The following is a 24,651-nucleotide window of genomic DNA, read 5'->3' on the forward strand; positions in this document are numbered from 1 at the left end:
AAATGAACAATCATATTCACAGAATCCAAGTCAGGAGTCAGACCACAGACAGAGACAGTTAACAGAGACATATTTATCATCATTATCCACACAGACAATATATTAGAACATTAAAATATATGGTTTTGGGAGGGAAAAAGTCAGAGATTTTCACAAACACCATAATTAAGACATTGTAGTTATTTCCCACTGATTAAATAATCTGAAAATATACATTTAAAGTGATTTGTATTATTATATATATAAAAAAAAAAAAAACCCTTATGTGTCACTACAGCGGCTTGCTGAAAAATCCTGACCTCAGTATTAAAAGCTCCTGTCTTTGCATTTTGGTTGAAGATGAGTGAACCACAAAAACGTCATCACCAGGGAAACTTTATTCTCCTGTGCTGTTATCTTTTACTCTGCAAAGCTTTGATTGTAATATTTTAATAAAGAATTCAAAACTCAGAGATAAACTTGGATTTATACGGTTCTATCTGCAGTCGAATCATCATCATCAGCCAGGCTGAATATGGGATGAACACAACACAGGCAGCCTTAACCAATCATGTTCTGTATGTTCTAATGGACTTTAAATAGAGTTAAATGTTTTAAAGTGAAATTTCAGGCTTTAGAAACAACTTCAGATTTTAAAACGCGAACGTGTATTTTGCATCTTAGAACACAAGCAGAACAATCTAATTCCTTCAAAACTTTAGATTTTATTTTTATATAATGTGACGTTAACAGGTTTAAAATGTTGTTCTGTACTGGCTTGATTACTGTTTATTAGTTATTTAATGAGAGGTTGCTGAATATGAAACAAACAGATAGAACTTTATAACGCTAAGGTCACGAGATATCATCTGATCATTTTCTTTTTCAATTCTACTAGTTTCTTATCTGAGAGTTCATTTTGAATATTTCCTTGTCAATTATTGTAAAATGACTCCTGTGTTGTAATTAATACTGTTGTAGTGTTCATTACAGTTGTTGAGTTACAGTTATTTTATATGTCTTAATAATGAGTCCGGGATTAGAAAATCAGATGTGACACGTCATCATACAGGAACTAGTTGACTGTGTTGTTATGTTTTCTAAGGCAGCCCAAACTCCAGTCCAGTAGGTGGCGGTCATGCACCTTTAGTGGTTTGCCAACCGTCATTAAAACAAAAAGAAGAAGAAGAAGAAGAAGTTTTCTAAGGCAGTATGCTTGTAGGCTCCGGGGCAGATGGACATTAGCACTGGGCAAGAGCAGAACTCCGCGCTTAATAAGTAAGTAAAGTTCCAGCAACGGATTCTCTTTGCTGTGTGTTTCTCTTCACGCCTCCACGGAATGTGTTTCGGTATCTAAAGACTACTAGAAGTTAAAAAAGAGGACATTAATTAAATATATAATCTAAAATAAAAAGTTTTCAAGCGCGATTTTAATACAGCTTAGATATGACTGAGGAAGAAGGTGAAGTTGGAGCATCAGCTGCTCCAGACCTCCACACTGCACACTGGCTGTGCTGTCATAGCAAAATAAACAGCTCCGACATGACATTTCACCTCTACTCCAAAGATTGGAAGCAACAGAGGCTAGTTTGCTTGCTCGTACACGGCAGCCCCTTGCCAGCACGGTGACACGTGATCCACGTCCACATGGAGACACTACCACACTTTCAGCTGTCCCTGATGGAACCCACATGACAGATGGTGATGCTACAGGACCTTCAGAGGCTGACCGGCTTTTCGCGGCTGAACTTGCGGTCATTGATGGACGCGTACAGAGCCCTGCTAGTCCAACTTCCTCCACACCTGGCCCAGATGTGAGACCCAGAAAGCCGTGTGCAGGAACCCAGCCATTATAATGGCTATTTCAACTTGGGTTCAAACGCACATGCACCTTCAACTACTTCAGCATCCACCAATCACCTCACAGCCCCTCATGGTAGAGCTCCAGATGGACCTAAAGCTAAACTTAACACGTATGATGGTAAAGATGACTGGGACTCCTTCATCATTCCTTTTGAGCAAAGTGCTGCAACATCATCCAACTCAGGAGACCCCATGTTTGAGAACCGATACTCTTTCAGGAAGAGGTGTATGAGGAACATCTGGCTCTGTAGATCAGACAGTGAGTGTTACCTGGAGGAAGTGGAGGTGATCGTGTGTGTGTGTGGAAGCTCCTCCAGCAAAAAGAGACGAGAAAGAGAAATCTGCCCAGAATGAATTGGTCCTAATTCTATTTTTTAATCCAGAATTTGTAAGTTGACAGTGTCAGGATTTGGCAGTGGAGGCGGATGCAAGAGTGGGTCATTTATTGTGGAAAACAAAAAACAAACAAAACCATGACAACAAGAACCGTCAACAGGAACTATGGATACGAAGCAAGACACATACAGACTATAGGACAAGAACAAAACACAGCAGATACTACAAGAACGAAAGCTTCAGTGAGACGCTGAAAAACTGGAACTTAAGTAGTTTTGCTAGTGAATGTGATGCATTACACAAACGAGTGGGTGTGTGAGATCAGTGAACCCTATCACACCCCTAACCCTAGGCCTAGCAAAGACCATGTGTTCATGTGACGTGCAGTCATGACTAACTTAAACACACAATTCTCCAGCAAGTGAAGAAAGAAAAAACTTAAATAAGGAAACTAATCAGGAAAATAACAAACACATGAGAATAATAAAGACAGGAAATTATGCAGACAACCAAAGAAGAACTTCTGCATGAAAATTTAGGGTGCCCTCTAGTGGACAGAACGATAGTACTTCATAGTATCCTGATAGTTTCATCCTGGTGAGGAACCCCAAACAAATCCTATATAAAGAGCTGAATGTGATCGATGTGTCCTCAGAGAGAGTTAACGGAGGAGCAGATGAAATCCCAGCAGAGAATCCAGGAAACATGCAGGAATTATACATAAACAATACACACTTCATTCTGGATCACAAAATCTCATAGTATCAGTATATTCTTTTTCAGTTCTACTAGTTTCTTATCTGAGAGTTCATTTTGAACATTTCCTTTTTTAATCATTATAAAGTTACTCCTCTGTTTTAATTAACACATTAAAATGGCTGTTTCTGTGTAGCTGCATTGTGTGAAGGTTAGACTTAAGCTTCAACTAACTTGTGCTTTTTCAAAGCAGGAATTTTAAGATGAGGTTTTAAATGAGTTTCACAAAAGGAGGCCACACACATCAGACAGGACTTGATGGCTTTGTGTTTTCTCCCAGTGCAGAAATCACACTCCACATCTCCAGGTCCAGCGTAACAGTGAGGCCATTTTCCTGAACGCACACACTGACCGAAAGAGAGAGAGAGAGAGAGGGAGCGACAATGACTTTTGTTATCTCTGAAATAAGGACTGACTTCCTGACTTTTTATATGTGAGAAAGAGGAGGAGCACAAAGACAGATTTCTGTTAACCATTTCTTCACTATATAACATTCTAGCTTGTGTGTGCATGTGTAAGCTCGTACACTTGCCTGTGCACAACTTACATACATTTTCCAAGGCATATTATATTTTGAATATCCATTCAAAATGAAAACAAACAACTTTAAGTAGTCGTTTTACTACGGTGATGATGGAACTCCGACGTCTCCAGCTATGTGATGTTATGAGAAGGATGTATGTGCAGAGCCGCAGTGCTGCGCTCTCAGCTTCGGACATGATGTAGAGGTTTAGAGGCTTCCTACATTTAAGTTTATAGCGGGGAATGTACAGGTGAGGTCGATGGAAGCGAATGAAGTACAGCAGGATCTCAGAAAGCTTCTGACCGCCCCAATGCTTGCACAAGAGAACTGTGAAGAACTGCTTAGAAAACGACTTTAAGACTTTAGTTTGTAAAAATGATTATTACCCAAGGTGTGTGAGCCTCTTTCATAAACTATATATACATACATATCTCACACAAATCGTCCTGTGGTGTGACATCACATTAGTTTGAATATTCTTCTTTTTTATTTACAGTTGTGTAGTGTACAGTATCCACTTGTGTTCATAGCAAATGTGTGTTATATTAGCAGTGTTGTCTATATTCATGTCTTTGTTATCTTTCTGTAATGTGTAATGTCTATAAGCCCAACAAGTCATCAAATTCTCTGTACCCTAGTGTACTGGATCACTGAAGTATGATTCTGATTCATTCTCATTCTGAATGAGTCTAATTCTGGATCTGATTAATTCTGATACATCCTGATTGAGTGCAATTCTGAATCTGATTCTCATTCTGATTCAGATTGATTCTCATTCTGAATGAGTGTATTTCTGAATTTGATTGATTCTCCATCCATCCATCCATCTTCTATACCGCTTTATCCTTTTTGGGGTCACGGGGAACTTGGAGCCTATCCCAGGGAGCATCAGGCACGAGGCGGGGTACACCCTGGACAGGGTGCCACTCACACACCCATTCATACACTACTAACACTTTGGACACACGAGTCAGCCTACCATGCATGTGTTTGGACTGGAGTAGGAAACCGGAGTACCCGGAGGAAACCCCTGCAGCACGGGGAGAACATGTAAACTCCGCACACACAGGGCCACGGTGGGATTCGAACCCCGGACCCTGGAGGTGTCAGGCGAAAGTAGTAACCACTATAAATAACCACTAACCCCCCGTGCACCACACAATAAATATAAAGTAAGTAACAAGTACGGAATATTAAATAAATAGCATTTTAAAAAAATAAACGTTTATATTTATCTGCTATTCTTCTTTTTCACATTTATATAAGCACCTTCAAATACATTTATGATTTTTGTCAGCCATATTGTGATTTTATATTCAAAAGTATCCTTTTAAAGTAGACTAGTAAATTAGACTTGATGGCGTGAGAACATAATGTAGTGATCTGACACAAATAAGAATATTTTAAGAACTGATTTTTTAAAAAAGAAAATCTGGATCCAAACGCGCTTCCCGTGTTTACTCTTTAGCATTAACGTCTGATCTAGCATGCTAACAGTTAGCTTAGCTTCACCAGCTTGACTTCCAAACAATCTTCACCGCGTCAAACAATAAATAAGGGTTTACATAAACAAGCAGGAAGAGCAGGGATTCGTAATTAACTACTTTTTCCTTTGGGCTTCATTGTAGAATAACGACACGGATTAAAAATGAATAATAATAAAGAACTAAAGAAAAGAAAAGAGCACCATCAGCGACGTGATTTTTCACTCGGCTCCCGCTGGAGGAGGTTTTAATGGCGCAGAGGTGAAGCGGCGCCACCTGCAGGACTGGAGAAGAACCCCAACACCATTAACAACCGCACAACAATATGAACTTGAACTGAAATACACACCTTTATCAAATAAAAATACACATGAGAAACGGAAGCGCTATTTAATTAGTCGAGGAGTACGATGAGAAACGTACTGCAGTAATCTCTAGTCTACAGAAGCTTTATTACAAAAACAACACTATTGTGCGGATTAATGTGACAGTCACTGAATACCAACTAAAAACAGTAACAACTATTTATTTATAACCTTCAAAACGAAATAAATTAATATTCTTTATTTGGGTATCATACAGTGCTAATTTTATATATATATATATATATATATATATATATATAGTGAGGGGAAAATGTATTTGATCCCCTGCTGATTTTGTACGTTTGCCCACTGACAAAGAAATGATCCGTCTACAACTTTAATGGTAGATTTATTTGAACAGTGAGAGACAGAATAACAACAAAATAATCCAGAAAAACACACGTCAAAAATGTTATGAATTCATTTGCATTTTAATGAGGGAAATAAGTATTTGACCCCCTCTGCAAAACAGGACTTGGTACTTGGTGGCAAAACCCTTGTTGGCAATCACAGAGGTCAGACGTTTCTTGTAGTTGGCCATCAGGTTTGCACACATCTCAGGAGGGATTTTGTCCCACTCCTCTTTGCAGATCTTCTCCAAATCATTAAGGTTTCGAGGCTGACGTTTGGCAACTCGAACCTTCAGCTCTCTCCACAGATTTTCTATGGGATTAAGGTCTGGAGACTGGCTAGGCCACTCCAGGACCTTAATGTGCTTCTTCTTGAGCCACTCCTTTGTTGCCTTGGCCATTGTTTTGGGTCATTGTCATGCTGGAATACCCATCCACGACCCATTTTCAATGCCCTGTCTGAGGGAAGGAGGATTTCACCCAAGATTTGACGGTACATGGCCCCGTCCATCGTCCCTTTGATGCGGTGAAGTTGTCCTGTCCCCTTAGCAGAAAAACACCCCCAAAAGCATAATGTTTCCACCTCCATGTTTGATGGTGGGGATGGTATTCCAGGGGTCATAGGCAGCATTATTCCTCCTCCAAACACGGCGAGTTGAGTTGATGCCAAAGAACTCCATTTTGGTCTTATCTGACCTCAACACTTTCCCCCAGTTGTCCTCTGAATCATTCAGATGTTCATTGGCAAACTTCAGACGGGCATGTATATGTGCTTTTTTTGAGCAGCGGACCTTGCGCGCGCTGCAGGATTTCAGTCCTTCACGGCGTAGTGTGTTACCAATTGTTTTCTTGGTGACTATGGTCCCAGCTGCCTTGAGATCATTGACAAGATCCTCCCGTGTAGTTCTGGGATGATTCCTCACTGTTCTCATGATCAATGCAACTCCGGTTGCATTGATCATGAGAATAATCGGTAAATAAAATCGGTTCTGATTTAGGTCTTATGCAGATACATAGAAAATTGTAAAGGGTTCACAAACTTTCAAGCATTACTGTGTAATACTGAAATCTCCTAAAAGACAGAGGAAAGATCTAACGTTATAAAGGAAAATTGGGAAATCACAAATAAATGCCTCATATTACACTGGAATTAAGCTTGATATAAAAAAGTAAAGTTGCTCATTTTAATTCAATAAAATCACATTTCTGATATTTTATTCTGGATCACGTAATCTCACAGTTGATCCAAAAGACCCGAGCCAGAACCCGGCGTATAGAGGCTGAGTAAAAGTGGTGTGGACTCTGTGGAGGAGCTTCATCGTGTCAGAGATGCTGTAGAAGGACAGAGTTCCTGCACTGTGATCCACATACACTCCTATTCTGGAGGACGATGGAACTCCGAGTGCAGTCTTAAAGTTGTTGTGACAGAAAAAGAGAGAAGAAGAAGAACACCACAGACTCCAGGACTGATCGCTGCCTCCAAGAACACACTCATTACCCGATCCTTTCCTGCTGATGTCTTTATATGAGACTGATATGTACACACTATCAGCACCGCTCCTCTCCACCTCCCAGTAACAGCGTCCACACACACTCTCCTTACTCAACACCTGCTCCCAGTAGTCAAATCTCTCTGGATGATCAGAGTACTGCTGCTTTCTCCCACTGTACGTCACCGCTCTGTTCCTCTCAGACAGAATGAGGTAATAATGTACTGTGTTGGGATCCAGAGTCAGATCACAGAAATCTAAACACATGACAAATGTGAACATGTTAGATATTAATCACAGGATGTGTGTGTGTGTGTGTGTGTGTGTATGAGTGTGTGTGTGTGAGAGAGAATGTGTGTGTGTGTGTGTACGTGTGAGTGTGTGTGAGTGTGTGCGTGAGTGTGTGTAAGTGTATGTGCGTGTGCGTATGAGTGTGCGAATGTGTGCATGTGTGTGTGCGAGAGAGTGTGTGTGTGAGTGCGTGTGTGCGCGTGTGAGTGTGTGTGAGTGCGTGTGTGTGAGTGTGTGTGTATGGGCGTGTGTGTGTATGTGTGTGTGTGTGAGTGTGTGTGTGTGAGTGTGAGTGAGTGAGTGAGTGAGTGTGTGTGAGTGTGTGTGTGTGAGTGTGTGTGTGTGAGTGTGTGTGTGTGTGTGTGTGAGTGTGTGTGTGTGAGTGTGTGTGTGTGAGTGTGTGTGTGTGAGTGTGTGTGTGAGTGTGTGTGAGTTTTACACGTACACTGCAGAAAGTCTTGTCTGCTCTTTGGATCTGGGGGTAAAATGATGTGAACTGCTGCAGCTGTGGAGACACAGAAACAAAATGGAGAAGGAAAAATCAGGTGGTGTAAAAGACGGAAACAGTTTAAAGTGATCAGATTTGTGTCTGATGTTTAATCAGCGTTTTATTTTAGAAAACACATTCTCTAGCTGTGGGATTTAAATGAGATTTTTTCCTTCTGAATGACGGAGAAATAAACTTTATTAATAACATGAGCACGAGCAGAGAGCTGCTTTGGTGACTAATGACTACAGAAGAAATGTTCTGACTGAATAAATGTTATTCATATGACTTATAAACTCTCTCTGTCTCTCTCTCTTTGTAGGAGTGTGTGAATAAATGTGTGTGTGTCCTCTGTGCTTTATTCAGAGTAGAATAACTGAAAATAAAACAGAAGCTTTTACACTATTAAGACATGAATAAAAAGTGGAACTGTATAAAATCATCTTTCCAGTAGAGGGCAGCAATAACAGGAAGTTCACGTAATCATAGGAAATCATTTCTGTGGGTTTTGGGGAAATTTGATGTCTCTCTTTACCGAGCTGCACAGAAAGTAAAGATTTCCCAGCAGGACGATTTCTCTCACCAAGTTCAGGGATTCTGATGAATTCCTCCTGGCAGAATTCCTCGAGTCTCTTTTTCAGAGCAGAGAGAGATTCCCTCACTCCATCAAATGAGAGATGTTTACTGACAGTGATGCTGCGCGAGTCCTCACAGAGATCAGACTGAAAACCTGGTGTAATCATTTCGGGAGAGCAACGGCCGGAGACTAAAACCTGCGTACAGCAATTAGGCGTAAAATTAGGAGAAGAAATTACAGCTACAATTACTTTAAAGTTTTTAAGTAAAATCTTACAGCAGGTGGTTTCCATATTAGAAAAGGTTCGAAGTGGAACAGTTTTAGACGTCTAAGAACCATTATTTATCCAATGACCCATAACCTGTATATTTCACCTGGAAATATGGATGTAGTGTACCTTTATTTCCTGGAGGAAGTGGAGGTGATCGTGTGTGTGTGAAAGCTGCTCCAGCTCAGTGACTCTCCTCTGAAGATCAGCGATCTCCTGCTCCAGTTGCTCCAGGAGTCGTTCAGCTCGACTCAGTTCAGCCTTCTCCTGAGCTCTGATCAGCTCCGTCACCCCCGAGCGCCTTTTCTCCATGGAGCTGATCATCTCAGTAAAGATCCTCTCACTGTCCTCCACTGCTGTCTGTGCACTGAGCTGTTAGGACACACACACAACAAACGGAGGTCCTTTTTAAAACTTAACCCTCATTCCGTCTCTTACTGGGCCTCTAAACGACTCGTTGTCCATGTTGTGTGTGTTTCTAGGAGCAGCTCTGTCTCTGCTCACTGCTCACCTTTATAGTGTTCACAGCCTGTTTCAGCTCCTGCACCTTCTTCTGCTTCTCCTGGATTCTCTGCTGGGATTTCATCTGCTCCTCCTTTAACTCACTCTGAGGACAAATACAATACATTACACCAGGGGTCGGGAACCTATGGCTCGCGAGCCAGATGTGGCTCTTTTCATGGCTTCATCTGGCTCGCAGACAAATCTTTAATAAAAAAAAAAAAATAACGTTAAAAATAAAAAACATTCTCATGTATTTCAATGCATTCATTTCCTACCGCTCATGTTCATGGTTGCGGGTGGCTGGAGCCAATCACAGCTGTCCTCCGGGACAACACCAAATTTTTATTGGATAATGCGTAACGTACACGGGTCGTTGTGAGGTCAGGAAGTAAACTTCCCTCCTTTTAATCAAGTAGTCAGCTAGCTAATTGCAGAAACCCTTTTATCGAAGAAGATGGCTAAAAGAAAAAAGATGAGTATCGTACTTTTAAGCAGGAATGGACAGAGGAATTCGCCTTTGTGGAGAGAGCAGCTTCTGCAGTGTGTCTAATATGCAATGATAAAATTGCATCGATGAAACGGTCAAATATAAAGCGGCACTCCGACACACGCCATACTACACTTGCATGGAGATATCCTGCGGGGGACAGCAGGAAGAAAGCATGTCAAGAGCTACTGTGCAGAGTGCAAGCTAGTCAGCAGCAACTCCGAGTTTGGACCCAACAAGGTGACTGGAATCCGGCGAGCTTTGCTGGGGCTTTAGCAATTGTGAGAAACGGAAAGCCATTCACAGATGGGGAGTATGCCAAAACATTCATGCTTGATGTTGCCAATGAACTTTTTGACGACTTTTCGGATAAAGACAAGATAATCAAACGAATAAAAGACATGCCTCTGTCGGCAAGAACTGTTCATGATCGTACCATCATGACGGCAAATCAAAATGAAAGTTTTCACTGCATCCTACATCAGGAGGCGCTTTGTGCTCAGATGTGTGGCGAGCAGCTTGGTGAGGTGATGTCGCTGGTCATTCGGGTGGTCGACTTTATTGCTGCCCGTGCTTTAAATGATCGCCAGGATAAAACACTGCTGGATGAAGTTGGGAATAATTATCCTGGTCTGCTTCTGCACAGCAGTGTGCGTTGGTTGTCAAGAGGGAAGGTGCTCAGCCGTTTCGCTGCTTGTCTGAGCGAAATCCGGACTTTTCTTGAAATGAAAAACGTCGAGCGTCCTGAGTTAGCTAACACTGAGTGACTCCTGAAGTTCTACCATCTCGTGGACATGACTGAACATCGGATCCAGCTCAATGTGAAAATGCAAGGCGTTGGAAATACAGTCTTATCCCTTCAACAAGCAGTGTTTGCATTTGAAAACAAGCTAGAACTCTTCATCGCCGACATTGAAACGGGTCGTTTACTACACTTTGAAAAACCGGGAGAGTTTAAAGATGCATGCACAGCAAGTGACCCTGCTCAACATCTTGATCTTCAGCAGCTAGCGGGCTTCACATCTAATCTCCTGCAGTCATTCAAAGCGCGCTTTGGAGAATTTCGTGAGCGCACTCGTCTTTTTAAGTTCATCACCCATCCACACGAGTGTGCAGTGGACAGGGCCGACCTGAGTTACAGTCCCGGTGTCTCCGTCAGAGATTCTGAGCTACAAGCTGCTGACCTGAAGGCCTCAGACATGTGGGTGAATAAGTTCAAGTCACTGGATGAAGATTTGGGAAGACTTGCACGACAGCAAACAGAGTTGGCGAGCAAACAAGTGGGGAGAAATGAAAAAACTTCAACCCGCAGACCAGCTGATTGTCAAAACTTGGAACGCGCTTCCCGTCACATAGCACACACTGCAGCGTGTGAGTATTGCTGTACTGACAATGTTTGGCTCTACGTATGCATGTGAGCAGTCTTTCTCACATCTAAAGAACATTAAGACCTACCTACGATCATGTTTAACGGATGGAAGTCTCAACGCCTGCGTGAAGCTTAACCTCACCACGTATCAACCAGACTACAAAGCCATCAGAAAACCCTGCAGCACCAGAAGTCGCATTACTGCCAAGAAGTACTTCATTCATCATTGGTTAGCAACAGCATAACGTTATTAAAAAGAATTCAGATACTTATTGTACTTTAAAAGTGTTGGTCTTACATAAAATGCACACATTTACTTGTATTTAGTTTTAAACATATTGTATGGCTCACAGAATTACATTTTAAAATATGTGGCGTTCATGGCTCTCTCAGCCAGAAAGGTTCCCGACCCCTGCTTTACACTGTGTATGCATGATGAGATTATGAGCTCAGTGGGTGAATATGAACTGCAGATAAAGGGTTAAAGTTCACTCGGGTTCTACGGAGCACCTTATTAAAGTGTAAAAGACTGGATGGCGGGTGTTTTAAAGTCCATAGAAGTTCATAATGTGGTGTGAGAATGTGATTATTATTATGACTTGCTGTATCACTGGGTGATTTTACTACTGCTAAACACAGACTTTGTTCAGTTCAGCAGCAATTAAAGATAGAAATGTTGGAGTAGAGTACGCTACTTCTTAGAAGAAATGCAGAACTCAGTCGATCGGACGTAAAATTCTTCAGCTACTTTAGATTAGACATGTAAATTGTATGAAATGACTGAATAGATTAGACTTGCTTTTCTCACCTGTTTTTCAGATCTGTACGCTTTAACTGAGACGGTGTCGTGGCTTGTGTGTTCATCCGTCATACACAGATAACAGATGAAGCTTTGGTCAGTACGACAGTAGACCTCCAGCACTTTATCATGCTCAGAGCAGATCTTCTCTTGGAGATTTCCAGAAGCTTCGACTAACTTGTGCTTTTTCAAAGCAGGAATTTCAAGATGAGGTTTTAAATGAGTTTCGCAAAGAGAAGCCACACACACCAGACAGGACTTGACGGCTTTGTGTTTTCTCCCGGGGCAGAAATCACACTCCACATCTCCAGGTCCAGCGTAACAGTGAGCAGGAGAAGCAGCTTGAACTTCAGTCTTCAGTTTCTCCACCACTTCAGCCAGCATGTTGTTTCTGCGTAGAACAGGCCTCGGAGTGAAAGTGTCTCTGCACTGAGGACAGCGATACACTCCGCTCTCATCTTCCTGATCCCAGCAGTCATTAATACACACGTTACAGAAACTGTGACCACAGGGGATCACCACCGGTTCCTTCAGGAGATTCAAACACACTGGACAGCTGAACTGGTCCTGATCTACTGAAATACTGGCCTCGGCCATTTTCCTGAACTCACACACTAACAGACAGAGAGAGAGAGAGAGAGAGAGAGAGAGAGAGAGAGAGAGAGATCTGTTTTCTTTTCTCTGAAATGAGAGGAAGATCAACATTTCTCTATTATAAACTCTTTATTCTAATATCTAGAAATACTGGATTTTTCATTTCCATAAGCTGTAATCAAGAAGATTGAAACAAAAAACAACAAAAAAAAATGCTTGAAATATTTCGATTTATGTGTAATGAATCTAGAAAAGATGAACTTTTTGAATGGACTTACGGGGTAAAAAATTAACTTTTCCTCTATATTGTAGTTTTTTGAGATGTTCCTGTAGTTGGAGCTCAAAGACCTCGTGTGGAAGTTTCAGGAACTCATGAACACTCCAGACTTCTGTACAGGCCTCACATGGATTTAACCAGCATCCGTGCTGGAATCCTTCAACCAATCCACCGGAACGAAGAGAAGAACTTCTCCTCCAGGTGGATAAACGCTTCCTGAAGTCTCTATTCCTCCACAAACATCTCACACGACCTCTTTATTCAGAGGAAACCTGTCTGCTCAAATAAGACCGAGTTCCCCGGAGAGAATCCGCTCAATATGGGTCACTGTCGCGCTGAAAGGTGTCTTCAACATAAACAGTGTGTTTACACTCCAAAACCTGGAGATTAAAATCCTCAACCGGTTTAAATAAAACTCCGCTCTTCTTCTGGGTTATACTCTTTATTTCTCCTCCATTTTCTCTCTCTCTCTCTCTCTCTCTCGCACGTGCGCTTTTCGTCTTCTTCTCCGTCTTCTTTTGGTTTTAATGGCGGTTGGCAAACCAACTGAAGGTGCATTACCGCCACCTGCTGGATTGGAGGATGGGCAGCAAATTGGCATGAAGAAAAGTCATAATGACAATAATAAATACATAATAAATGAATAAATAATTATATACTAGATATTCATAGTAAATTACTAAAGTCTCCCACTGATCCTAGTAATTTTCATATAATTTATTAGGGGACGGTGCACTTTTCCAGATGTCCCCCCATCAAGTTCTCTGGTGTCATGATTTGTTTAGCTTTCAGCTTTCCTCTCTCTCTCTCTCTCTCTCTCTCTCTCTCTCTCTCTCTCTCTCTCTCTCTCTCTCTCGCGGGCTTTTTTTGTCTTCTTTTTCCTCTTCTTTTTCTTTTTCTTCTTCTTCTGCTTCTTCGTTTCTTCTTTGGGTTTTAATGTTGGTAGACAAACCAATATAAGGTGCAATACCGCCACCTACTGGACTGGATGGTAGGCATCAGATTTTTCAGCGGAAAAAAGGAACAATAAACAAACAAACAAACAAATAAATATATACTAGATATTCATACTAAATTACTAAAGTCTCTCACTTATCCCTGTACCTTTCAGATAATGTATTATGGGATGGTGAACTTTTCCAGATGTTCCAGAGTAAAGACGTCCATCGTGGTGAACGACGTGGTCGTTCAGCTCGACTCAGTTCAGCCTTCTCCTGAGCTCTGATCAGCTCCGTCACCTCCGAGCGCCTTTTCTCCATGGAGCCGATCATCTCAGTAAAGATCCTCTCACTGTCCTCCACTATATAATAAATACATAATAAATTAATAAATAATTATATACTAGATATTCATAGTAAATTACTAAAGTCTCTCACTGATCCTAGTAATTTTCATATAATTTATTAGGGGATGGTGAACTTTTCCAGATGTTTTCCCCAGCAAGTTCTCTAGTGTCATGATTTGCTTTCCTCTCTCTCTCTCTCTCTCTCTCTCTCTCTCTCTCTCTCTCTCTCTCTCTCTCTCTCTCTCTCTCTTTCTCTCTCTCTCTCTCTCTTTTCTCTTAGAAGACTGAAATCCAAGCTGCTTTTCCTGATCACTGTTACGCTGGACCTGGACATGTGGAGTCCTGTCTGATGTCTGATGTGTCTGACTTCTGACTGTGAAATTCATCTGGAACCTCACTATGAACTCTGAAAAAGCACACATTAGTCGAAACGTCCACAAAACTCCAAGAGAAGATCTGCTCATAGAATAACAGACTGATTGAGATCTACTGTCGTAGCGATCAGACCTACATCTGTTACTTGTGTACGATGGATAATCACAAAGGACACGACACCGTCACAGTCACAGCAGAAAGAGCCGAGAAACAGGTGAGAAAGAGAAATCTGTCCAAAATTAAATCATCTTAATGAGATTTTCCATCTAGAAACAGGTGCTTTAGTCACTTATATGATTTAAATATAACGGTGTATCAATCAGAAGGATTCTGTGAAATATTATTAATTTTACGTGTTCTGTTAACAGAGTGTTAAATTTATCCTCAGTGATAGTCGTAATCTGGTCAGATCTGTTAGTGAACATTTCAACCACAACTGTGACAGGGAGAGGCATATGAACACACACACACACACACACACACACACACACACACACACACACACACACACTGAACTGAACACCATCCCACTAACACTGAAATATTTGCACATTCCTGCATTGACTCTGTTTCATATTTGCTGCTACTGTGTTATAAAACGATAGTATTTAATTTATTGTCACTATTATACACTTTACCTGGCTGCTACCACTATAACTGCTATGTCCATATTTTGTATCAGCTAATTTGCTGAATACTCAGTCATAGCATGTTATGTTTAAGTTTATTCCATTTTTACATGATATTGTTACTCCTTGGCTCCTATCTTTTGCACCACCTGTTATATCAGACACTTCCACACTAACACTGTGTTCTGTTCAGTGCTACACTGACACTTACTGTACCTACTGTCCTGTTTTAGTAGTACTGTACTGTCCTGTGTTTTTAGCACACATTTGCATGTGCACTTTATGTAGAATGTTTGCAGATCTCATTTAGTTCTGTGTCTCATGTGGTTAGTGTGTTGTTTTATGTAGCACCATGATCCTAGAGGAACGTTGTTTTGTTTCACTGTGTATTGTACCCGCTGTATATGGTTGAAATGACAATAAAACCTCTCTCTCTCTCTCTCTCTCTCTGTCTCTCTCTCTCTCTCTCTCTCTCTCTCCTGCCTTCATATACTCACAGAACCAGTAAGTAACTCATTCCAGAGAAAACGAAACGGATCTCTCTCTCTCTCTGTCAGTGCAGGAAAATGGCCGAGGTCAGTATTTCAGTAGATCAACCGATCACATGTAGAATCCTTCTTGATTCTAGTCTTGCCCTGTTTATGCCTGTTTGAAGATCGCCTGACCCATTTCCAGTTTTTGACCACGCTCTTGTCTCATGATTTGGATTAGTCCGCCTGTGTCTCTCAAATAAAAGTCTTTAACTGCACGTGCATCAGTCCTCACCTCCATGACGTAGAATACGTAACAGACTTATGATCCCATCAGACCAGGAAGTGAATATTTAAGAATATTTAAGAATATTTAAGCTCTCTAAAACATGAGTGAACTTTAGCTGCCATTATTATTTATCCACAACACTCTTAACAATGTTAGTGATAGGAAAGTTTACTGACTACACTATAAACTACACCCTGGCCCATATATATACATATCTAAATACATACATATTGTCACGTTCCGAGGGTAGAAAAGGAAGCAGTTGCGGGTGACAGAATCCAGGCAGAATAATCCAAAGGGGAAAGACAAAGTTCGTGGTTGATAAACAGGCGAAGGTCAGGCGATCAGGCAGACAAACAAAATGAGGCTAGGCAGAAATCGAGGTCGGGGACGGAAACACTGCTCAAAAGTAACTTTGTAAACACACGAGAAAAAGGCTTAGAGAACGGCAGAGAAACAAGTGTGTGATTGCAGGTGTGTGTGATTAGAACTCCGGGGAAGGCAAGCGCATGCCTGTGTGGGAAGTGTAGTCCTCAGCAGCCATGTTTGTAGTTAGCGGTGCCTCCTGGGAAACTGAGTCGTGGCTTGGCTGAGATATGACACATATATATACATATACGTTTAAACGTTTCCCACGGCACCTCACAGGAGGTACACGTTTCTTTCATTTTAAAAAAAAAATTTATTGTATGAATGGGTGTGTGAGTGTGTATGTGTTTGTGTGCCCTGCGATGGATTGGCACCCTGTCCAGGGTTTACCCCGCCTTGTGCCCCATGCTCCCTGGGATAGACTCCAGGTTTCCCAGTGATCCTGAAAAGGTGTAGAAGATGGATGGATGGGCCTTCTGACTAATCAGAATAGAGAACTGTAATGGATTTGTCACTTTATTTTATTGAAAATGAACAATCATATTCACAGAATCCAAGTCAGGAGTCAGACCACAGACAGAGAGTTAACAGAGACATATTTATCATCATTATCCACACAGACAATATATTAGAACATTAAAATATATGGTTTTGGGATAGAAAAGTCAGAGATTTTCACAAACACCATAATTAAGACATTGTAGTTATTTCCCACTGATTAAATAATCTGAAAATATACATTTAAAGTGATTTGTATTATTATATATATATAAAAAAAAAACCTTATGTGTCACTACAGCGGCTTGCTGAAAAATCCTGACCTCAGTATTAAAAGCTCCTGTCTTTGCATTTTGGTTGAAGATGAGTGAACCACATAAACTTCATCACCAGGGAAACTTTATTCTCCTGTGCTGTTATCTTTTACTCTGTCTGAAAATACTCATCATTTTAATTAATACATTAAAATGGCTGTTTTTCTGCAGCTGGATTGTGTGCTAGTTAGACTGAGCAACGTCCAGGAATTTTACATAAAACAGTGCACACTTCATTCTGGATCACACAATCTCACATTAGAACCAGGCAGCCAGCAGGGCCCAAACCCGGCGTACAGAGGCTGAGTGAAAGTGGTGTGGACTCTGTGGATGAGCTTCATTGTGTAAGAGACGCTGTAGAAGGACAGAGTTCCTGCACTGTGATCCACATACACTCCTATTCTGGAGGACGGTGGAACTCTGAGATTAGTCTTAATGTCGTTGTGATAGAAATGGGGAACAGAAATAGAAGAAGAAAACCACAGACTCCAGGACTGATTGTTGCGTCCAAACGAAGACTCAGCACCCAGTCCTTTCCTGCTGATGTGTTTATATGAGACTGATATGTACACGACACCGGCACCGCTCCTCTCCACCTCCCAGTAACAGCGTCCACACATCGACTCCTTACTCAATACCTGAGGCCAGGAGTCAAATCTCTCTGGATGATCAGGGTACCTCCGCTCTTTCTCATTGAATCTCACTACTCTGTTCTTCTCAGACAGAAGAAGGTGACGATATGCCGTTTTGGGATCCAGAGTCAGATAACAGAAATCTAAAATAAAAGAGAAAAACAAACTAAACATGTTGGGTTTAATTCACAGAATGTATTTATGTGAAGAGTGAGACAGCTGTGTGTGTGTGTGTGTGTGTGTGTGTGTGTGTGTGTGTGTGTGTGTGTGTGTGTGTGTGTGTTTGTGTGTGTGTGTGTGTGTGTATGTATGTGTGTGTGTGTGTGTGTGTGTGTGTGTGTGTGTGTGTGTGTGTGTGTGTGTGTGTTTGAGTCGTACATTTCAGAAAGTCTTCTCTGGTCTGTGGCTCTGATGGTGAAATGATCTGAACTGCTGCAGCTGTGGAGAGAAAAATGGAAATGAAGAACAAAAAGCATCATCAGGTTGTAAAAGATGGAAACAGGTGAAAGTGATGGAGTCGGTTTATTCGTTTTAAATCAGTATTTTAGTTCAGTGTCAGGTGAGTAAACTGTCTGCAGAAAAGAAAGCAAGAGCAGTGATGAGAAATAACACGTCACAGAGCGAGTAAAGACGTCCATCGTGGTGTTTCTCCAGCAGGAACAGCTCCTCTTACCCTGTGGAAGGAGTTTGTTGAATTCCTCCTCACAGAATTCCTCGAGTCTCTTCTTCAGGTCCGAGAGAGAATTCCTCACTCCATCAATTGAGAGATGTTGAAAGCCAATGATGCTGGATGTCTGAAACTCTGCTCTGTCTAATGGAGGAGACCGACGTTGAGAAGCTAAAGCCTACAGAAAGCAAATTAAACTTCAAACAAAGATAATCAGCACGCACAAACAAAGTATAAAATATATCTAGTTTATGAAGGAACTGGAACTTGTGTGGTAGGCGGAGCACTACCAGTTAGATCTGGTGGGGCTTACCTCTATGCATGGTCTTGGTTCTGGAACCATACTCCTGGATAGGGGATGGACTCTATTCTACTCTGGAGTTGACCAGGGTGTGAGGCGCTGGGTGGGTGTGGGGATACTCACAAGTCCCCAGTTGAGCACCGTTACATTGGAGTTTACACCGGTGGACGAGAGGGTCGCATCTTTACGCCTACGGGTTGTGTGTGTGTGTGTGTGGGGGGGGGCTCTGACAGTTTCTGTGCATATGCACCGAACACCAGTTCAGAGTACTCGGCCTTCTTGGAGACCGTGCACGGAGTCCTGTATGGGGCACCAGTAGGGGACTCCATAGTTCTGCTGGGAGTCTTCAACGTACACGTGGGCAGTGATGGAGATACCTGGAGAGGCGTTATTGGGATTAACGGCCTCCCTGATCTAAACCCGAGCAGGCGTTTGTTGTTGGACTTCTGTGCTAGTCATGGACTGTCTGTAACGAATACCATGTTCGAACATAAGGAAGCTCATAAGAGTACGTGTTACCAGAGCACCCTAGGCTGAAGGTCGATGATCGATTTTGTAATCGTATCATCTGATCTGAGGCCGCATGTTCTGGACACTCGGGTGAAGAGAGGGGCAGAGCTATCAACTGATCACCATCTGGTGGTGAGTTGGGTCAAGGTGTGGGGGAAGACTCTGGACAGACCTGGAAAGCCCAAACGGGTACTGCGGGTGAACTGGGAACGTCTGAAGGAGGCCCCTGTCCGCAAGATCTTCAACTCACACCTCTGGTGGAGTTTTTCTGGCACCCCTGTGGAGGTTGGGGGCATTGAACCTGAGAGGGCAATGTTCAAAGCCTCCATTTCTGAAGCTCCGGTGGAGAGCTGTGGTCTCAAGGTCTTATGTGCCACAAGGGGCGGTAATCCTCGAACATCGTGGTGGACACCGGTGGTCAGGGAAGCCGTCCGACTGAAGAAGGAGGCCTTCCGTTATGTGTTATCCTGGAGGACTCTGGAGGCAGGTGCAAGGTAACGACAGGCCCGAAGCGCTGTAGCCTCTGCCGTGAAAGATGCAAAGCAGCGGGTGTGGGAGAAGTTCTTCTGGAAAACCATCCGCCACCTCAGGAGAGGGGAATGGGGAACCATCCAAGCTGTGTACAGTAAGGATGGGACGCTCTTGACCTCAACTGAGGAAGTAATTGCACAATGGAAGGGACACTTTGAGGAACTCCTGAATCTGACTAACACGCCCTCTATGGTAGAGGCAGAGGTGGATGATGATGGGGGCTCATCATTAATTTCCCTGGTGGAGGTCAAAAGGTAGTCAAACAACTAAACTAAAGTCCCGGGGATTGATGAGATCTGTTCAGAGATGCTGAAAGCTCTGGGTGTGGAGGGGATGTCTTGGATGACATGCCTCTTTAACACTGCGTGGAAGTCAGGGACAGTGCCCAAGGAGTGGCAGACCGGGGTGGTGGTTACCTTGTTCAAAAAGGGGGACCAGAGAGTGTGTGCCAACTATAGGGGTATCACACTTCTCAGGCTCCCTGGTAAAGTCTACTGCAGGGTGCTGGAACGGAGGGTTCGGCCAATAGTCGAACCTCAGATTGAAGAGGAACAATGTGGATTCCGTCCTGGTCGTGGAACAAGGGACCAGCTCTTTACTCTCACAAGGATCTTGAAGGGGGCCTGGGAGTATGCCCATCCGGTCTACATGTGTTTTGTGGATTTGGAGAAGGCATATGACCGGGTCCCCAGAGGTTTACTGTGGGAGGTGCTGAGGGAGTATGGGGTGAGGGATTCCCTTCTTAGGATGATCCAATCGCTGTACATCCCAAGCGAGAGCTGTGTCAGGATGCTTGGCAAAAAGTCGGACTCATTCCAGGTGGGGGTTGGTCTCCGCCAGGGCTGCGCTTTGTCACCAATCCTGTTTGTGATATTCATGGACAGGATATAGAGGCGTAGTCATGGTGGGGAGGGGTTGCGGTTTGGTGACCTGATGATCTCATCGCTGCTTTTTGCAGATGATGGCATCATTGGTCCATGACCTCCAGCACTCACTGGATCGGTTCGCAGCTGAGTGTGAAGTGGCTGGGATGAGGATTAGCACCTCTAAATCTGAGGGCATGGTTCTCAGCAGGAAACCGATGGAATGCCTACTCCGGGTGGGGAATGAGTACGTAATCCAAATGAAGGAGTTCAAGTACCTTGGGGTCTTGTTCACGAGTGAGGGAACATTGGAGTGGGAGATTGGCCGGAGAATAGGAGCAGCGGGAGCGGTATTGCAATCGCTTTACCACACCGTTGTGACGAAAAGAGAGCTGAGCCAGAAGGCAAAGCTCTCGATCTACTGGGCAATCTTCGTTCCTACCCTCACCTATGGTCATGAAGGCTGGGTAGTGATACAGAGCTGGTTAATGTGGCTCGGGAAAGGGAAGTTTGGGGTCCCCTGCTGGAGCTGCTGCCCCTGCGACCCGATAATGGATAAGCGGTTGATGATGGATGGATGGTTGGATAGTTTATGAACATTATAAATAAAGCTTCGTTATCTTCTGCAACACCATCCTACTCAGGAGACCCCATGTTTGAGAACCTATGCTGTAAAACTTTCAGGAAGAGGTGTGTGAGGAACATCTGGCTCTGTAGATCAGACAGTGAGTGTTACCTGGAGGAAGTGGAGGTGATCGTGTGTGTGTGAAAGCTGCTCCAGCTCAGTGACTCTCCTCTGAAGATCAGCGATCTCCTGCTCCAGTTGCTCCAGGAGTCGTTCAGGTCGACTCAGTTCAGCCTTCTCCTGAGCTCTGATCAGCTCCGTCACCTCCGAGCGCCTTTTCTCCATGGAGCTGATCATCTCAGTAAAGATCCTCTCACTGTCCTCCACTGCTGTCTGTGCACCGAGCTGTTAGGAGACACACACAACAAACAGAGGTCCTTTTTAAAACTTAACCCTCATTCCGTCTCTTACTGGGCCTCTAAACGACTCGTTGTCCATGTTGTGTGTGTTTCTAGGAGCAGCTCTGTCTCTGCTCACTGCTCACCTTTATAGTGTTCACAGTCTGTTTCAGCTCCTGCACCTTCTTCTGCTTCTCCTGGATTCTCTGCTGGGATTTCATCTGCTCCTCCTTTAACTCTCGCTGAGGACACATCCATTAATATTCAGCTTTTTATGATGTACATTCATCTTTATTAGTTCCTACATCACAATATCCACTCAGCTGGTAGCTCAGTGTTGTAGAAGTTCTACATGGTTCCTGCATTGTGTCATGTTCTAGCGAGAAATCTCTACCAGGCTGTTTATGGAGAGCGGCAAAATAAAGAATCCAAACATAAAACTAAAATTGAGCGATCGTTCAAATGTATTAATAAAGTGCTTTTAACAATACATGTCACAAAGGATCTTAACTCTGAGTGATTCTAATGAAGGCCATAAAGATGATGTAGAAAGTTCAGCTCCAGTCTTCAGTCTCCTCAGTGATCTGCACCGGTCTCGTGTTCAGGACGTGTTTAAGTGCTGGATTCAGTCTGTTTCAGAGCACAGGCATGGACACATCTTACAGGAAGTACCTCTCTAGCTCTGTGTGTGTGTGTGTGTGTGTGTGTGTGTGTGTGTGTGTGTGTGTGTGTGAGAGTCAGTTGAAATGTTCACTAACCGGTCTGACCAGATTACGACTATCACTGAGGATAAATTTAACACTCTGTTAACCAGAACATGTAAAATTAATAATATTTCACAGAATCCTTCTGATTGATACACCGTTATATTTAAATCATATAAGTGATTAAGGCACCTGTTTCTAGACGGAAAATCTCATTAAGATGATTTAATTCTGGACAGATTTCTCGTTCTCACCTGTTTCTCGGCTCTTTCTGCTGTGACTGTGACGGTGTCGTGTCCTTTGTGATTATCCATCGTACACAAGTAACAGATGTAGGTCTGATCGCTACGACAGTAGATCTCCATCGGCTTGTTATGTTCAGAGCAGATCTTCTCTTGTAGCTTTGCTGAGGCTTCGATTAATGTGTGTATCTTAAATGCAGGAGACTGATAGTGAGGTTTCAGATGAGTTTCACAAAAGGAGGCCAGACACACCAGACAGGACTTGACGGCTTTGTGTTTTCTCCTGGTGCAGAAATCACACTCCACATCTCCAGGTCCAGCGTAACAGTGAGCAGGAGAAGCAGCTTGGACTTCAGTCTTCTTCAGTTTCTCCACCACTTCAGCCAGCATGTTGTTTCTGCGTAGAACAGGCCTCGGAGTGAAAGTGTCTCTGCACTGAGGACAGCGATACACTCCGCTCTCATCTTCCTGATCCCAGCAGTCATTAATACACACCTTACAGTAACTGTGACCACAGGGGATCACCACCGGTTCCTTCAGGAGATCCAGACACACTGGACAGATGAACTCGTCCTGACCTACTGAAATACTGGCCTCGGCCATTTTCCTGAACTCACAGAGAGAGAGAGAGAGAGAGAGAGAGAGAGAGAGAGAGAGAGAGAGAGAGAGAGAGAGAGAGAGAGACTGCACTGAACTCTGAGTTTCGTTTCCTTTGAAATGAACTTCCTAGTTCTCTGTGTGTATGAGGAGGTGGTTTTGGAGGAGGAGCACAAAGACGGAGAGATTATAAACACTCCTCTGTTAACCATTTCTTCCTTCAGATTCAGTCCATCATTATATTAAAGACTAAACACTCTCAGACTGATTTCTGCGTGTTTCAGAACTCCTACTCTACCCCACACACTTTATTTTATCAGTAATGACAGTAAAGACAGACAGAGAGAGATTTGGTTTGGGTATTTAATGTCTGTAATAGAATTTACTCTGCATTTTGTGAAACTGTATTACTGACACAAACAATGTTTTTGAGCTGAACGTGTCATGATATAGACATGCAGTCTGCGTAACGCTAAACCGGTAGCTACAGTCGTCTCTTGTTAAGGACATTATTAAACCTGGTTCGTGAATAATAATAAAAAACAGAATAAAATAAAACCTTCACTGGAAAAACATTTGAGGAGAAACGTAATCATTTAATAATATCATGCAGTTGATGTATTGCTGTAAAGGATGCAGTCAGTAGACAGATAATATAAAGAATTACAAACACAGTAACACTATTGTCATGTATCAGGAAACTCTGGACTCCAGTTCCCATCAGCCACTGCGTTGCACTTCATATCACATGACCACCTGCACCTGATTCACATTTCTGTTAATGAGCACTCTTGTATATATAGCCATTGTCTGCACTGTTTCTGTCTTTCATTGTCTTAGACTTCTGTCTTTCTTGCCATAGTGGTTTGCCCAGTTGTCTTAGTGTCTTTTTGTTGTTTGTTTATATAATAAATGTTAATTATCTGCGATTGCTTCTGAACCCATCCTTGATACGTATCAATAGGTTGTTTATTTATTGATTTTAAAATTCTGAGGTCACATTATAAATTTGGTAGAGGTGAGACACGAGAACACCAGTCTAATAATATTCTGAACTGGAAACCTAAATAATTTATTTGAAATAATAGTAATAAAAACACACACCAGCTCTTATAGCATGTGTTTAGTATAATAGTTTTATTCAGAAACAAAATAAGGAACAATGTGGATGTTTTTTTCCAATAATAACGACATTATCATAACATTAAAATCTCTTAAAGGACAGAATAAAGAAGCTGTAACAGTATTAAAGACAATTAGGAAATATAAAATAACTTACTCATATTATATCTATATTTGAGTAAAGATGATATTTTTGCTCATTTTAATTCAATAAAATCACATTTCTGATATTTTATTCTGGATCATGTAATCTCACAGTTGATCCACGATACGGCAGCCAGAACCCGGCGTATAGAGGCTGAGTGAAAGTGGTGTGGACTCTGTGGAGGAGCTTCATCGTGTCAGAGACGCTGTAGAAGGACAGAGTTCCTGCACTGTGATCCACATACACTCCTATTCTGGAGGACGATGGAACTCCGAGATCAGTCTCAATGTTGTTGTGATAGAAAGAGAGAGAAGAAGAAGAACACCACAGACTCCAGGACTGATTG

At 42.5% G+C, this 24,651-nt stretch overlaps 1 protein-coding gene and 1 long non-coding RNA gene across 5 annotated transcripts; both read right to left on the bottom strand.

Moving 5' to 3' along the window:
• Window positions 1-2,272: 2,272 nt before the first annotated feature.
• Window positions 2,273-5,176, bottom strand: LOC108257941 (uncharacterized). The gene is made up of 2 exons (XR_001810576.3): window positions 5,145-5,176; window positions 2,273-3,281 (listed from the first exon to the last, which is right to left on the bottom strand). It is a non-coding gene; the product is annotated as an uncharacterized LOC108257941 (long non-coding RNA).
• A 460-nt stretch (window positions 5,177-5,636) lies between these two features.
• Window positions 5,637-23,132, bottom strand: LOC108257788 (tripartite motif-containing protein 16). Of its 4 annotated transcripts, none has more exons than XM_053677259.1 (7): window positions 12,801-13,614; window positions 11,938-12,609; window positions 9,281-9,376; window positions 8,899-9,141; window positions 8,508-8,697; window positions 7,883-7,942; window positions 5,637-7,403 (listed from the first exon to the last, which is right to left on the bottom strand). In XM_053677259.1, the coding sequence occupies exons 2-7, from the start codon at window positions 12,523-12,525 to the stop codon at window positions 6,871-6,873; spliced, it is 1,710 nt and encodes a 569-aa protein (XP_053533234.1). In that variant the 5' UTR covers window positions 12,526-12,609; window positions 12,801-13,614; the 3' UTR covers window positions 5,637-6,870. The 4 variants fall into 4 exon arrangements, with proteins under 4 accessions (XP_053533234.1, XP_053533242.1, XP_053533228.1 ...); XM_053677267.1 differs by having other exon boundaries at window positions 11,938-12,542; window positions 12,801-13,612; XM_053677253.1 differs by lacking the exons at window positions 11,938-12,609; window positions 12,801-13,614 and adding an exon at window positions 22,454-23,132.
• Between the last annotated feature and the right edge of the window lie 1,519 nt (window positions 23,133-24,651).

The sequence above is a fragment of the Ictalurus punctatus genome, chromosome 2 (genome assembly GCF_001660625.3).
Source record: "Ictalurus punctatus breed USDA103 chromosome 2, Coco_2.0, whole genome shotgun sequence".
NCBI classification, from domain to species: Eukaryota; Metazoa; Chordata; class Actinopteri; order Siluriformes; family Ictaluridae; genus Ictalurus; species Ictalurus punctatus.

Coding starts and splice junctions, on each gene's coding strand:
- LOC108257788 (XM_053677253.1), bottom strand. CDS start 23,044: ATGGCCGAGGCCAGTATTTCAGTAGGTCAGGACGAGTTCATCTGTCCA. Junction 9,142..9,280: donor AGGCTGTGAACACTATAAAG/GTGAGCAGTGAG, acceptor GTGTCCTAACAG/CTCAGTGCACAGACAGCAGT. Junction 7,943..8,507: donor CATCAGAATCCCTGAACTTG/GTGAGAGAAATC, acceptor GTGTCTCCACAG/CTGCAGCAGTTCACATCATT.